General features: G+C 53.2%; 5 protein-coding genes across 5 annotated transcripts; 2 read left to right on the top strand and 3 right to left on the bottom strand.

The window, feature by feature from the left end:
- Window positions 1-167: 167 nt before the first annotated feature.
- Window positions 168-2,977, bottom strand: TRIREDRAFT_79602 (glycoside hydrolase family 81; the record flags this gene model as incomplete). Its single annotated transcript, XM_006966828.1, has 5 exons — window positions 1,446-2,977; window positions 1,235-1,379; window positions 876-1,174; window positions 732-820; window positions 168-603 (listed from the first exon to the last, which is right to left on the bottom strand). Exons 1-5 carry the CDS (start codon window positions 2,613-2,615, stop codon window positions 168-170), a joined length of 2,139 nt encoding a protein of 712 aa, XP_006966890.1. The 5' UTR covers window positions 2,616-2,977.
- Window positions 2,978-4,497: 1,520 nt separating this feature from the next.
- TRIREDRAFT_109096 (uncharacterized protein) lies at window positions 4,498-5,411 on the bottom strand (the record flags this gene model as incomplete). The annotated part of the gene is made up of 3 exons (XM_006966829.1): window positions 4,498-4,551; window positions 4,621-5,201; window positions 5,270-5,411. 3 exons carry the CDS (start codon window positions 5,409-5,411, stop codon window positions 4,498-4,500), a joined length of 777 nt encoding a protein of 258 aa, XP_006966891.1.
- A 578-nt stretch (window positions 5,412-5,989) lies between these two features.
- Window positions 5,990-6,938, bottom strand: TRIREDRAFT_31481 (uncharacterized protein; the record flags this gene model as incomplete). Its single annotated transcript, XM_006966657.1, has 2 exons — window positions 5,990-6,717; window positions 6,803-6,938. Coding segments are annotated over 2 exons (864 nt in total), but the record flags the coding sequence as incomplete, so codon positions are not given.
- Window positions 6,939-7,306: 368 nt separating this feature from the next.
- Window positions 7,307-7,810, top strand: TRIREDRAFT_64601 (uncharacterized protein; the record flags this gene model as incomplete). The annotated part of the gene is made up of 1 exon (XM_006966734.1): window positions 7,307-7,810. One exon carries the CDS (start codon window positions 7,307-7,309, stop codon window positions 7,808-7,810), a length of 504 nt encoding a protein of 167 aa, XP_006966796.1.
- A 1,037-nt stretch (window positions 7,811-8,847) lies between these two features.
- Window positions 8,848-11,994, top strand: TRIREDRAFT_79606 (uncharacterized protein; the record flags this gene model as incomplete). The annotated part of the gene is made up of 2 exons (XM_006966735.1): window positions 8,848-9,269; window positions 9,332-11,994. The coding sequence occupies 2 exons, from the start codon at window positions 8,848-8,850 to the stop codon at window positions 11,862-11,864; spliced, it is 2,955 nt and encodes a 984-aa protein (XP_006966797.1). The 3' UTR covers window positions 11,865-11,994.
- Between the last annotated feature and the right edge of the window lie 1,550 nt (window positions 11,995-13,544).

Consider the following 13,544-nt stretch of genomic DNA (forward strand, 5'->3'; position numbering starts at 1 on the left):
ACACTTCAGCCTCTAGCTAGCCTTGGCTCCGGTCCCCTTCCAAGCCTCCAACAGCCCGCTTCCAGGTAGTCAACCCAAATGGGGCATCCCCCTTCTGCATCATATCTCCCCGAGCGCTGTTGTTGCCTGTTAGCACCTGACACATTTCCCAATTCCAACAAATACACTCAAGACTCACCGGCAGAATAAGCCATGAACCACGTCAGCGATGCTCCGCCATCTAGCCACTGGGGGCTGAACGAGCGCGAGCTAAAGAACTCCCACGCCTTCTTTGGCTCAACCGACGCATAGCTGGCCCAGATGATGCCCTTCCAGGCGTTTCCAATGTCGTCAATCCGCCCGTTGCTGAAGAAGGCATCCCACTCTTCCTGAACAAACTCCTTGGGCCTCACGAATGGCGTCGAGGGCAGGATAGGAATCATGTGGATTCCCTGGATGGCCTCGATGTTGGGGTCGAAATACGTCGTGTGGTCCACCTTGTTCTCGAACAGAATGCCTGCCACCTTGTTGCCAATAAACTGCTTAGGCTGCACCTTATTGTCATTCTTGTACAGGTAATAGTTCTGCAGGCTCCGGGCTAGAATGGAGAGCTGCAGGTTACCCCTATTATTCTTGGCGTTAGCTAGCCTGCTTCTCTCCTCGTACACCGAAAAGGGGAAACCAAGGGGCGCAAGCAAGCACAAATGTAAGCACCAGCATCAGCGAGTATGAACGTCTTATAGCTTCCTTACCTTGCCTCCAAATCTGCATTCTTGCTGACTTTGCCCCACATCTTGAGGGCATATGCGTGCATCATGTCCTCCGAGCTCGATTCTTGGTCCTGCCAGCTGTTAGCAATGTATCAAACGATGTCTCATTGTGAAGTTTTGGCATACCTTGCCGTCCATAGCGGCATAGAGACCGTGAGCCCAGCTGTGGCCGTGGTACCAGTCAAAGTTTCGCCACATGGGAAACAGCTTGTCTTTGGCGCTGGGGTTGGCCACGTCGCGAGCGAGGATGTTGATGTAGTCCTTGTTTTGCTTCAGCCAGTCCGGGTCGAGATAGCCAATCATGGAGCCAGCAAGGATGTGATAGCCGTAGTGGAAGTGGTGATCATTGTAGTACGTGTTCCCGAAGTCGGCGCCAGAGTTTCCGGTAACATAGCTTGCCGACGATACAATACCACCCCAAGCAGCTGCAGGCCGGCGAGTTAGCACCAATCACGAGGTTGCGACGAAGGGACGGAGTTTCTCACTCTCGTGGACAAGGGGAAACTTTTGCTCATTGGCCGCAAACGTGGCAAACGCCGCCTTGAGCTGCCCCAAGCCAGTCTGCAAAAGGGCCTTGTCGCCCAGCATATCCTTGATCACGTACAGAATGGTTGCAAACTTGGCCAGAGCCTGGAAGACAAGCTGTCAGCTGAAAGCCCATACATTGCATCCACGGGCCCTATGACGAGGTCTCACCTTTCCACTGAAATACATGGAATCAAGATTGCTTTGTGATATCATGTTCTGTGCGACTTCCTTCGCGGCTGCCGAGCGAATGATGCTCTTTGCGTGGTCCGACAGCTTCTCGATGCTTCCCTTTTCGGGATCCCAGGGAGCAAACGACATGTCGACCGGCATTGCAGGCTCCACCATGGTCCAGCGATTTCCCTTCACCAGCGTGGCAAGGCCTTTGGTGGTCGACTGCAGCTGCGTCTCCTTCTGTATGCGCCTCGACGTCTCCTGGTCGAACGAGTCGACATGGTGGGGGAGGGCATACATGTAAAGGTTGCCAGACTGATGTCCGTCTATCACAAAGTTGAACGAGTAGCTGCCTTCATAACCGCGAGCGGTACCTGTCAGTTCAAGTGAGACGGGGAAAATGCCTGCGCCATCATCCAGGATGTTCTCAGACTGCTGGCTCCTTGGGCACTTGCAGACTTGGATGATGCCGTAGAACGGCTGTTTCGATTCAGCAAGACCATTGTTGGTCACCTTGAGATCTAGTGGATCCCCCTTTGTCCTCCAGGCGTACAGCAGCCAAGTCGAGCCGTCCTCCAGATGGAAGGTAAACTTGGCCAGGTCTCTCTTGAGATCTCGTGTAACTCGAGTCATAGTCTTGAAGAAAACACCAGATTGAATGACGGGAGTCGCGCCGCTGTACTGTGCCGTAATGTACGCCATACCCTGCACCAAGGGGAAAGATATGGCGGGAGGAGAGGCGTCATCTTTGCTGAGGTGGACACGCGCGGAGAAGGCGGTCATGCTATCGATGGAAAGCTTCGTCTCCTTTCCAAGCTCCTTGGCGGAGAGGACCAGGGACTGGATGCCGACGGGGTTGAGGTAATAGGACGAAGCACCATTAAACTTCTCCTTACCAAAAACCCGCTGACTTGCCTCCGTGTGAGAGCACGCCATGCCCCAGCTGGCTGTGGTGCCCTTGCCTCCGGCCCAGGCGAGCGAGTAGGGGAACGTGAAGGTCGGACATCGTTGATCTTCCAAGAAGAAATTGGAGTAGAACTTGTTGGTTTGAAGGGGTGCGTTCTCCGCGATTCCTTTTCGAGGGACAGGATGGTCCTTGCGAGTCGAAATTTGGGGAGGCGGCAGCTTCACATCAATGGGCTCCGCGAAGATATCCTTTGACACCATGGTGGCTCCTGGTCTAGTGAAGGCCGTCTTGGTGGAGGCTATTCGAGTATTGAGCTGTATCGTAGTCTCCGCCGCTGGCGCGGTTTCGCTTATGGAACTGGTGTACGATTGAGGTGACTTTGCCGTTCCGCTTTGGGAAGAACTTGCGGTAACCGTGACTGTCGTCGTGAAGCGGTTTTGAGTACAAGAGGATGACTTCGCGGCGTGGGTAGAGTTTGAGACAGTCGCCTTAGAGGCCAGAGTTTCGTTCAGCAGGGCGCTAGGGAAAGGGAAATCCAACTGAGTCCCAGTCAGGGGTCTCGATTCGGCAGCCTTTTCTGGAGAAATAACGTGATTCTGACCGGTATCCAAGCTTGGTCGAGCGAGAGTTCCTGAAGTAAGTGTCAGCCAGCAAAGCAATGATGCGATCCGATGGGGTGAAGCCATGTTAGAGGTAGAGGTTCGAAATTGTCCATGTATTTATGAGCTCGGGAAAATGTTGTCTAGACTTGGAACCTTCCAAATGGGAAATCCCTTGAATGTCGGGTGCGAGACATGCCATCATATTAAAGGCAGGTGATGCTTTCGCGTGGACTTGGAATTGCCCATAGTCACGGAGGAATGGGTGTCCAGGAGATGCCTTGTGGGGGGAAATGATTCACATCCACGCATGACTGACCCCGAATCCCAGAGGCTTGGAATGCAGACGGGCCACAGAAGAGAGGCAATCAGTGGTGAGGTTTGTCTGCCTTGGACATACCTTTGTCAGACGTATTTGGAGCTGGAGATGCTCACGACAGAGGTGTCGAGGAGGTAGTGCGGATGAAGCAACTTTGATTGTGATTGAGGTATAAAAGTCTGCTTGGAAGGTATATCACCGGGAAAATAGCAGAGAGAGACAAAGAGCAAGGAGTTTTAACCAAGAAGAGAGAAAGGTAAATGTACGTGATGCAGAATAGGAAGGGCTATCTAGGCAGAGCGACTGGGACGCGATGATGAAGTTCGGAGGTGGTTTGGCGAATGCTTGAAAAGAGAGGGAGAAGCGGTTCGCGTCTGAGTGAGTACCTCCTGGACAGGTACCTTTCGGCTACCTCTTTATCCTTGAAAAAAAAAAAAAGAGCTCTTCCCTTTGGAAAGAGGTACTGAGGAAGATTCAAGAGGGAAGGCTTCAATTACACGTCTACCTACCTATCCGCCCCCATACGGTGACTGATTAAGTCAGCTGCGCACTTGGCGATAATTGGCGACAGCCTCTTTCTTTGGTAGTGACGGAGCTCGGTGTGACCTGCTTTCTTTGCTCGAATCTGGTGAGGAAAGAAGACGTCAGCGAGTGGGTCACGGGTCACCTTCCACGATTGAGAACTTCTCTTCTCATGAGGTAATCCCTTGCTTTTTGAAGCTCACAAGATGGGAGCAATTGGCGCTTCAGGGTAGACGGACGTGTGAAGGGGTCATTGGTGTTGCGCGGGTGTTTGCGGCTGGTATGAGCTGGGCCCGACACTTGACGCTTGTCCAAGTAAACAAACACACATGGCGGCGGATGTTTGAGGCAACCTCGTTGATTGTTGGTGGAGCAGCTGAACTTGGTGCTAGGCTGCTCGGGCCTCGCGTAGGAGAAGGTATTGGTTGTTTTTGTCTGGAAATGATGCTGGTTACTAGGAAGATGGTTGGGTTATTTGCTGTGATTGGTTTGGTTCATGATACCCTTTGCATCTTGTGTTGTCGCTTGGTGTTACGAATAGCCTCTGTGCAATGCGTCATTCAAGCAAAGATGAGCAAGCTCGCAACAAGGGCTCCAAGGCTTGAGCTGTTCGAACCTGTGCCTTTTCATTGGAATTATCATAGTCCCTGCGGTCGTTATCCTATCCGATGCCTTGCAGCCATTGCCCGCCCCAGCGTCACATCATAATCCAAGAGCATTAAATCTCCCACTTGACGCGCCCTCCCGTATTAGCCTCTGCACCCTCTTCGCAGCATCCTCATCGACCAGGCCCGTGCTCTTCGAACCCTTCGTAGTGTGTTTAACATCCTGCTTCTTGACGTCTCTGACGCCCATTTCCTTGCCCTCGTCCCTGTCCCTGCCGTGCTTCGTCGCCTTCTTCTTCTGTTTTGCCCTCTTCTGCTCGGCCCTGGCCTCGGCCTCGGACCGCTCTGCTTCCCGACGGCATCGACGCACATCCTTGTCGCGAAGCACCCACGGCACATCCAGCACCTCGCGCCGAAACTTGGTCCGCTTCTCCCAAAGCGCAACCTCCTGCGCCGTGCCTTGCACAATGACCATCTTCACGACGTCAATCTGCCGTTCGTTGCGAAACGACGACACGCCACCCTTTACGTCGACGACCATGCCCACGTCAATGGCCGCATAGGGATCGGGCACTTGCGCGACTGTAGGTTGCGCATCGTTGTTGGGTCGTAGTTCGTTGGGCGCCGAGTCGTTCTTTGCCTTTATGGGAGCGGGGGATGTGACCACTGCGAGAACGTTCATGCCGCTGCTATCGTCTATGCCATAGATTCGTCGTTGAGCGTACTGCTCGATGGCAACTACGATGCCAACGACTCGCACCCATTTGATGGGGAGGTTTCGGTAAAAGTAGAAGTTTTCCCCTTTCGAAGCGCACGGTAAGCATCCCAGCTGCCGCATATCATGGCAGACGAGCTCAAGAGGCGCGTACCTTCAAAGCCGGCATGTTGGTCGAGAGCATGAACCTCGGCGGCGCGCAGCAGACACCATGCATTCGCGGTGGGCGAGAGGTGGAAGCAGTACCGCGGATAGAGTGTAGTAGTGGCTCCGACAGCTCGTGTGGCCTCGTTCATGGGATGTGCGTCTTGGTGCCTTGATTCACTGGCGAATCAAGCGCAAACCCCCGTACGAGCGCAATTGGCCCTGCGTTCATTTTCTGGTATGTCGAGGAAATGCAAAGGGGAGAAGGAACACGGTTGGAGAAGGACGCGGTTCTGGGAAAAGGCTGTTGATTTGGGTGGCGCGTCACAAGCTTGAACGCCCCGCTGTCGCTCACGGGAGCTTACATACTCCTTGTACCTGTGAGCTACCTGCCCACCTAGTAGGTATGCACAGCATCACGGTTACGGCATGAGACAAGTTCATGCAGTTGATGGAGAAAGGTTCCCAACTTCGTGGCTGAATTGTTCATTGAGACACATTCAATGTTGGCGAATTATCAAAATACCTAAACTACATGTGCTGTGACGCCCTGATGCCGTATCCCAAATCCGATCCTATACCCAGCTCCATGACACAAAACAGCCCAACCTGAATCATATAAGTACCCAAAAGCAGACATACACCTCATGAACTATCGGCGAGACCTTGTTGATCGACGGCCAGCGTTTGATGCAGGCTCGTCGTCCTTGTTCGCAGTCTTGGCCTTCTTCAGTCTGGCAGCAGCAGCTTGAAACGCCTCCTCCGATGGCTCCTCTTCGTCTCCCTGCGCAGCACGCTTCTTGCCCTTGCCCTTGGGCTTTGCACCGTACTTTTCCTCAAGGCGGCTGAAGAAGTCTCCTTCACGATCCTTTTGTCTCTTCTGGATCAGGGCTGCCAAGTCATCCTCTGAGCTGCCCTTGCCCTTTTTGCCCTTTGCCTTGCCGCCAAAGATCTTGTCATGAACACCGAGCTCCTTGGCTAGCTCCTCTGCTTCTGCCTCCTCAGCCTTTGCGGCCTTGGCGCGAGCGGCGCGCTTCCGCTTGTTTTCCTGCTTGTAGGCTGCAAAGCTGGGTACATCGCCCGTCTCGATGGCTTCGTCGATAATCTTTCGGAATCGTTCGTCGTCCTCCACAACGTCGCTGAGCATCACCCGTTCGTAGACCTGGTCCATGTCGCCCTCGCACTCTTCGTAGGCGATGAGCAGGTCGTCCTTCTCCTCGTCGGAGTGCTTGTATTTCGCAGCGAATTTCTTGATGGCGTCTTCGGACACTGCATCCTTGTACTGCTCCCGATAATATTCGCTCCAGTCGAAGCCCTCGGAGTCGACAATGGACTCGGACGTTGACCCGGTGGTGTCGTATCGCTTTCGTCGCGCGGGGTCTGAGAGGACGGCGTAGGCGAATGCGATGCGCTGGAAGGTCTCATGAGCCGTTGTCTTGTGTTCCTCGGCGACCTTGTCTGCAAAAACCAATGCATCGTCAGCGAATTACGGACTTGGTCCATCGTCATGATGCCTCCGAATCGCCCCGTCTGTGCAACCCACCTGGATGGTTCTTGAGCGCTGCCTTTCGATATGCGCTCTTGACCTGATCAGCAGTTGCAGTGCGCTCGAGCCCGAGGACCTCGTAAGGGTCTATTGAGGGCGGCTCGCCATCGACGACGTCTTCGTGGTCCGACATGTCTGTTCACGACTCGATGCGACGCTGCGGGTTCCTCAGCGCAGGTGTGGTTGCAGAGGACAAAGAACTGGGAGGGTAGGCTGATGGATTGACTCGAGCTGCAGCTGCGTCACGCGTCGCAGCGCGTTAAGCTTAATGGCGGCGGCAGCCGGGGTTCCACTGCTTACCTACTAACGAGCTGCCGCCCTATTACCGGAGCTGTTGACCCCTTCAGGCAATTGAGCTGGTTGACGACTGAATTCTGTGCCAATATATACCTACCTACCTTATGGTTTGGTGCAACCTGGCAGATACACACGCACACGCACAGAATGAATTACGTATAACCGCCTTGCCCAACTGCATCTCGCGGCAGATCTCGACACAAGATGGCCTCCTCAGCAGACGCAAGTCACAAGGCGGCCATGCGGCAGGCCCTGGAGCTGGCCAAGAAATCCCCGCCAAAGCCGACCAACTTCCGTGTCGGCGCCCTGCTCAAGAGGCTGGACGACGGCCACGTCTCTGCCGAGGGCTACACGCTGGAGCTCCCCGGAAACACCCACGCCGAGGAGTGCTGTCTCCTGAAGCTCGCGGAGGAGCATTCCACCATCGAGGAGGGCCTTGACGCCGTCATGACGAGCCCGCATGCGCTCTACACCACCGTCGAGCCCTGCTTCAAGCGTCTCAGCGGCAAGCTGCCGTGCGTCGAGCGGATTCTGCGCCAGAAGTCGTGGATCAAGAAGGTGTATGTGGGCGTCCTGGAGCCCGAGACATTCGTGGGGAAGAACCCGGGCCGCCAGCTGCTGGAAGAGGGCGGTGTTGAGGTCGAATATGTGGCTGGGTTCGAAGAGGAAATCCTTGCGGTGGCGGCGGCTGGTCACACATCGTCGTGATGCTGGTTCTTTGTATGAGGGGGGATCATTGCTTGGGACATGAGCCAGCTGACTTGCTGCTCGTGATGTCAATACTACTACGGCAGCGTTGAGATTGAGACAGATGAGACTATAGAGATTCTCGATCATGTTGTGTTTCTGATCGCTGTTTCACTTCAAGTTGCTATAGATGCATGAGCATTATCTCACTCGAAAAGGGCTACATGCGTGTGCCTCTTATTAGCAAGTCAGACATTGACTACATGCAGACTTTGAACCTTGTATAAGGCATCGAGGCATGACGATATTCATTCGAGACCCGGATCTTTTGATGGACAATTGAAGTCAATTGCCTCTACTGCATGTGCTGCTTGTTTGACCTCAAATGTACTGCAGGTACCTGGAGGTGACGAAGATAGGTGTGGGTGCAGTAAACGCGGGGTTGTACCGCTGATGAACCAACCCGGTGGCTGCTGAGATGGGATGAGATCAACAGGTCTGCTCCTCCAACATTTACAGAAACTGGGCACAATCATCATTCCCATCAAATTGAACAACAGCAGCAATTGAGAGCACCATCCTTTCCTTTACCTATCTATAAACTCATTAGAACTCGAATATACTATCATACAAATCACCAAACGCTACAACCCAAAGCTTCACGACTCTCTTCAACCTGATCGCCATCTTCGACGCCTCTGGTTAGTGCATCATCCCAGCTCGAACCCCTGCTCAAGACGGCTCTCCACAGATATTATCCGCCCTCCCATCGGGTTTCTACCCGATCCCGTGGTGTCCGGCAAGTGAGGAGAAGCTTATATGCTGTATTACCCGCCTCGAGACTCCAGGTCCTCGTGACGTCGTCACGGCGAGAGCTACAAGCCGTCCATGGGCTGATGCTCCGTGTACTCGGTTGAGACACTCATTCCATGCATCGCTTCATCACGTACAAATAGCCTTCACTTCTTCCGTCATCTCCTCCATCATCTCTATCGGCTGTTGTTTAATCCAGTCACTTTCAAACAAACCTGGGACGTCCGTCTTCAACAGCTAGCACGATGCTTGAAGAAAAGGTCGTCTCCTTTGAGCTCGGTGACGGCTTCAGCCTCATCGGCGCCGAGATCTTTGTCGACGACCAAGACTACACCGGCGTCTCCATCGCGGCAAACAATCTATCCACAGACTTCACGAGGGTCACTGGCCGGCACTGCAATCCCATTGTCAAAGCTCGGCCCTCGGCTCCTCCGGCTCGGTCATGCATCGTCATCGGCTCTCTCACTCAGTCACCCACGATTCAGCTCCTGAGAGATCAAGGCAAGATTGATCTCACCCAGATTGAGGGGAAATGGGAATCCTGGATCACGACGACTGTGAAGGAGCCCTTTGAGGGGTATGACAATGCTCTGGTCATTGCCGGGAGTGATAAACGAGGAACCATTTTCGGAACATATTCCCTCTCGGAGCAAATTGGCGTGTCGCCGTAAGTGTTTGCCGTCTTATATGACATATGGGAAAGCATGATCTGATAACTTTTCTAAATAGATGGCATTGGTGGGCTGATGTGCCTCCCAAGAAGCAACAGCAAATCTTTGCTCTACCTGTAACCACATGCAATGGCGAGCCCAGCGTCAAGTATCGGGGCATCTTCATTAACGACGAGTGCCCCGGCATGGACAGCTGGGTTCATGAAAAGTTTGGTCCCAAGTTTGATGCCAACTTTTACCACTACGTCTTTGAGCTTCTCTTGCGCCTCAAGGCGAATTTCATGTGGCCGGCCATGTGGCGAGGATATCCGTATCCCGGACGATCCTTTTTCGTGGATGACCCCAAGAACCAGGAGCTGGCCGATACCTATGGCATTGTGATTGGCACCTCGCACCATGAGCCGATGCAGAGGGCCATGAACGAGTGGTCCACTACTCAGCCCGAAGGCACCTGGAACTGGGATAAAAACAAAGAAAAGATCACACAGTATTTCGAAGAAGGAGCCGAGAGGGCCGTGCCCTACGAGTCCTACTTCACCATGGGGATGCGAGGCGAAGGCGATGTGCCCATGACAGGAGGCGATCCCGTCAAGATCCTCACCGAAGTGCTGGATGTGCAGAGGGACATTATCAAAAAGAACTATGGCAAGGAAGACGGCGTCTTGCAGCTCATGGCACTCTACAAAGAGGTTCAGGGATACTACGACAAAGGACTCGCGATTCCCGATGATGTGACGCTCCTGTTTGGAGACGACAACTTTGGGAATCTGCGCCGTCTCCCGACAGCAGAGGAGAACAAGAGGTCCGGTGGCTCAGGCTTCTACTACCATTTCCAGTACACGGGCTACCCGCGCTGCTACAGATGGATCAACAGCAACACTCTGGGCAAGGCCCTTCACCAGCTCCAGCTCGCTCACTACCGGGGTGCCGATCGCATCTGGATCTTCAATGTCGGCGACTTGAAGCCCGTTGAGATCCCCATGAGCTTTGCGTTTGATCTGGCTTGGGACATCAACTCCATCACGGCCACCACCCTGCCGCGCTACTTTGAGCATCTTGCTACGCGGGAGTTTGGTGAAAAGTACGCAGGCCATATTGCCAAATCCTGGTACGACTTCAACAAGCTGGTCGCTCTGCGCAAGCAGGACCACATCGACGCGTCGACCTTTGTCATTCAAAAGTACCACGAGACTGATAGAATCCTTGCACGATGGCGGCAACTCTTGGCCGAGACTGAGGCAGTCTATTCTCACATTGACGAGGAGCACAAGTCTGCCTTCTTCCAGCTCGTGCTTCACCCCGTCAAAGCGTCTTACATCTTCACTCAAGTGCGCGTCGCCCAGTTCACGAATCAGCTCTTTGCCAAGCAGCGCCGAAACACGACAAACGTCCTGCTCAAGAAGTGCATCAGCCTCATGGATGCCGATCACGATCTGTACGAAGAGTACAACTCCATCTCGGACGGCAAATGGAACCTCATGCTGCGTCAGCCGCACTATGGCTATGGCGATACCGGTGCGGAACCGTCACGCAACATGATTGATGGGCTTTGCTATGTGCAAACACAAGAAGACTCGAACCCCAGCGTTGGCCACATGGGAATAGCCGTCGAGGGTATCGAGGGAATCAACCCCGGCCATATCAACGAGGACTCGGACAGAACTCACCCTTCGCGCGGCGGCCTCGAGCCCGGAGTGACTCTTCCGTTCATCACTCCCTATGGCGAACAGACTCGCTACTTTGAGGTCTTCCATCGCGGCACAAAGGAGTTCTCCTGGGAAGCCCGACCGCAGTATAAGTGGATCAAGCTCTCTCAGTACGAAGGCCACCTGAACCCCCGAGATGACGACATCAGAGTCATCATCACCATTGACTGGGCGCAAGTGCCCGCTGATTTTGATGCAAAGGTCATGATTGAAATCATCGGTACTCGTGATGGCTACGAGCAAGTCCACATGACTGTCAGGAACAGCCGGGTCCCTGCAGACTTTGAGGGCTTTGTCGAGGAGAGCGGGCACTTGGCCATTGATGCTGGCGATTGGGCCACGGCGCCATACATTCAGCTTCCTGCTCTTGGCCGGCCCATCGCAGGAGCTGTTACTCTGCCATTTGATACTGACTTTAGCAAGCCTGACGAGCTTCCGTTCCTGCGCTATCCGATCTACGTCTTTTCTCAGCACGACAACACGAATCTCGAGCTTCAGTTCAACACGACGCTCGAAACCGAAAAGACGAGCAGAATGCAGTACGACGTGCGCTTTGACGGAGGACCCATCAAGACATATCGCCTCACGGAGGACGAGAACAACGCCGAGAATCTCCCCAAGGGCTGGCCCACGGCCGTCATGGACTGCGTCTGGAAGAAGGGGCATAACGTGGGGACGGTCAAGAAGGGCAGCCATACGATTGAGGTGCGGATCCGGAGCCAGAACGTCTGTCTGGAGAAGCTGCTTCTTGATCTTGGTGATTTGCGGTACACGTATTTGGGGCCGCCAGAGAGTGAGTATGTGAAGAAGGGAGATACTCGGAGCGTAGGTCGAGGTGGTGTTATTGGGCAGTTGGACAGCTTGAAGATTGATTTGGGATTCTGATATAAGTTTGGATAATATGTGATTCGGGTTTCCTACGTCCGAGGTTCTATGTTTGCTATCTTCACTCATCTGAGTTAGGTATGTTTGTTTTGCCCGCTGAATCTTTATCTCTGCGGCTTATATTCTCTGCATGGACAATGTGGCACAGGTGACTTGAATGACATCGTCCTGGAGATGTTGGCCGTTGACCCATCACAATCAAGAGGGTGCAGCAATAGCTGTTCTACGAGAATATGGACTGATGAAAATACTTTATTCAACGCTCCTTATGTCTATTCTATGGGAAGGTCGCTATCCCAAAGCATCTCGAGATCCGAGTGGCAATGCCACCATGTCTCTCTCCAGAAGATTTATCCACCAAGAAACCCCAAACTTCCCTTCACAACTCCCTCGTCACTGGCATTGCCTCTTGCACCTGTCGCAAATCTCGGGCAACTTTGTCTTCAAATCACTCCAGCCCAGGTTCTTGCACCGCGGCGTGACAGAGCTGTTGAGGACAAGCTCCGGCGGGCCATGGGCAAACCACCAGTCGCAATAGTCCCAGACGGTTCGGCTGTGGGTGTCGACCTCGACAATGTGGCCGAGTCCTTTGCAGACGTTGCCAAAGTCGACGCAGCCGGCGTTGCGGCAGGGACAGACGACGAAGATTCGGGTTCTGGTGCACATTGTGGTAGGTCTCTTTGTGTGTGTTGAGAATGGTAGGTTTGTCTCTTTTTTGGGGCTTTCTTGTTTTGTTGGTCAGCTTGGTAGGCACATGATGCCTTCATGGCAAAGGGGATATTTTATACCTGGATACTTGATACTTGCGTTGACTGAGTGGTGTTGATATGGCTATGGGTAGTAGCACTGCTTCACTCATATGCGTGGTGTATATGAGCAGGATCTGACTGCAACCGTTGGGACATACATCATGAACCACTGGTGACCTGAGACCTCGTTGACTCACTCTTATAGATCGAACAGTGAATGTCTGTCTCTCAGGTTTGGTTTTTTTGCAAACGAGTTCTACCGTGAAACCGAATGAGTGGACTGAAGTGGCGAATCCGACGGCGTTGAGAATGAGCACAATGGCGGGCAAGAATAGGAGCAATGCATGGTTTTTATAGACAAGGTCGTACAGACAAACTTAGCAAATAGACAAACCAAGTTCAATATAAAAGGAAAACACTCTCCTATTGATGCAATGCATGGCCGTCGCACAACCCACAAGGTGCCTCGCTTCCCGACTCAATACGTGAATGTGAATCCACGGTAGGTAGTCATTGTCCACCACATCCTGGAGCAACTTTCGATTCTTCACCAAGCCTCCCTTCCAAATCAAAATCTGCAGCTTCATTATTGCAACATTTACATCAAAGACGAACGACTTCACCTTTCGGAACAGGTTCTCCGTCGTGATATCGCGACACAACTCAATATTCTCATCCTCCGCTTGCTGAGACGCTTAAGATGAGGACGGGCTTACCCGACCCGTCTTCCTTTCTCTTCGCGTCGGCCCTTGGCTGTCAAAGCCGTGATCAAAAGTTAACCTGCGTCTCAACTAGTCGTCGAAAAGTTGTTGTTGAAGAGAGAGAAGAGGCCCAACAGCGAGGAACAAGTTGGGAGATTCTGCTTCAGACACTCCCACGTAAAGTCGTCTGCTCAGCCTAGTTCTCATTAAAAGACTGTTCACGGTCATCA

This window comes from Trichoderma reesei (genome assembly GCF_000167675.1).
Source record: "Trichoderma reesei QM6a unplaced genomic scaffold TRIREscaffold_14, whole genome shotgun sequence".
NCBI classification, from domain to species: Eukaryota; Fungi; Ascomycota; class Sordariomycetes; order Hypocreales; family Hypocreaceae; genus Trichoderma; species Trichoderma reesei.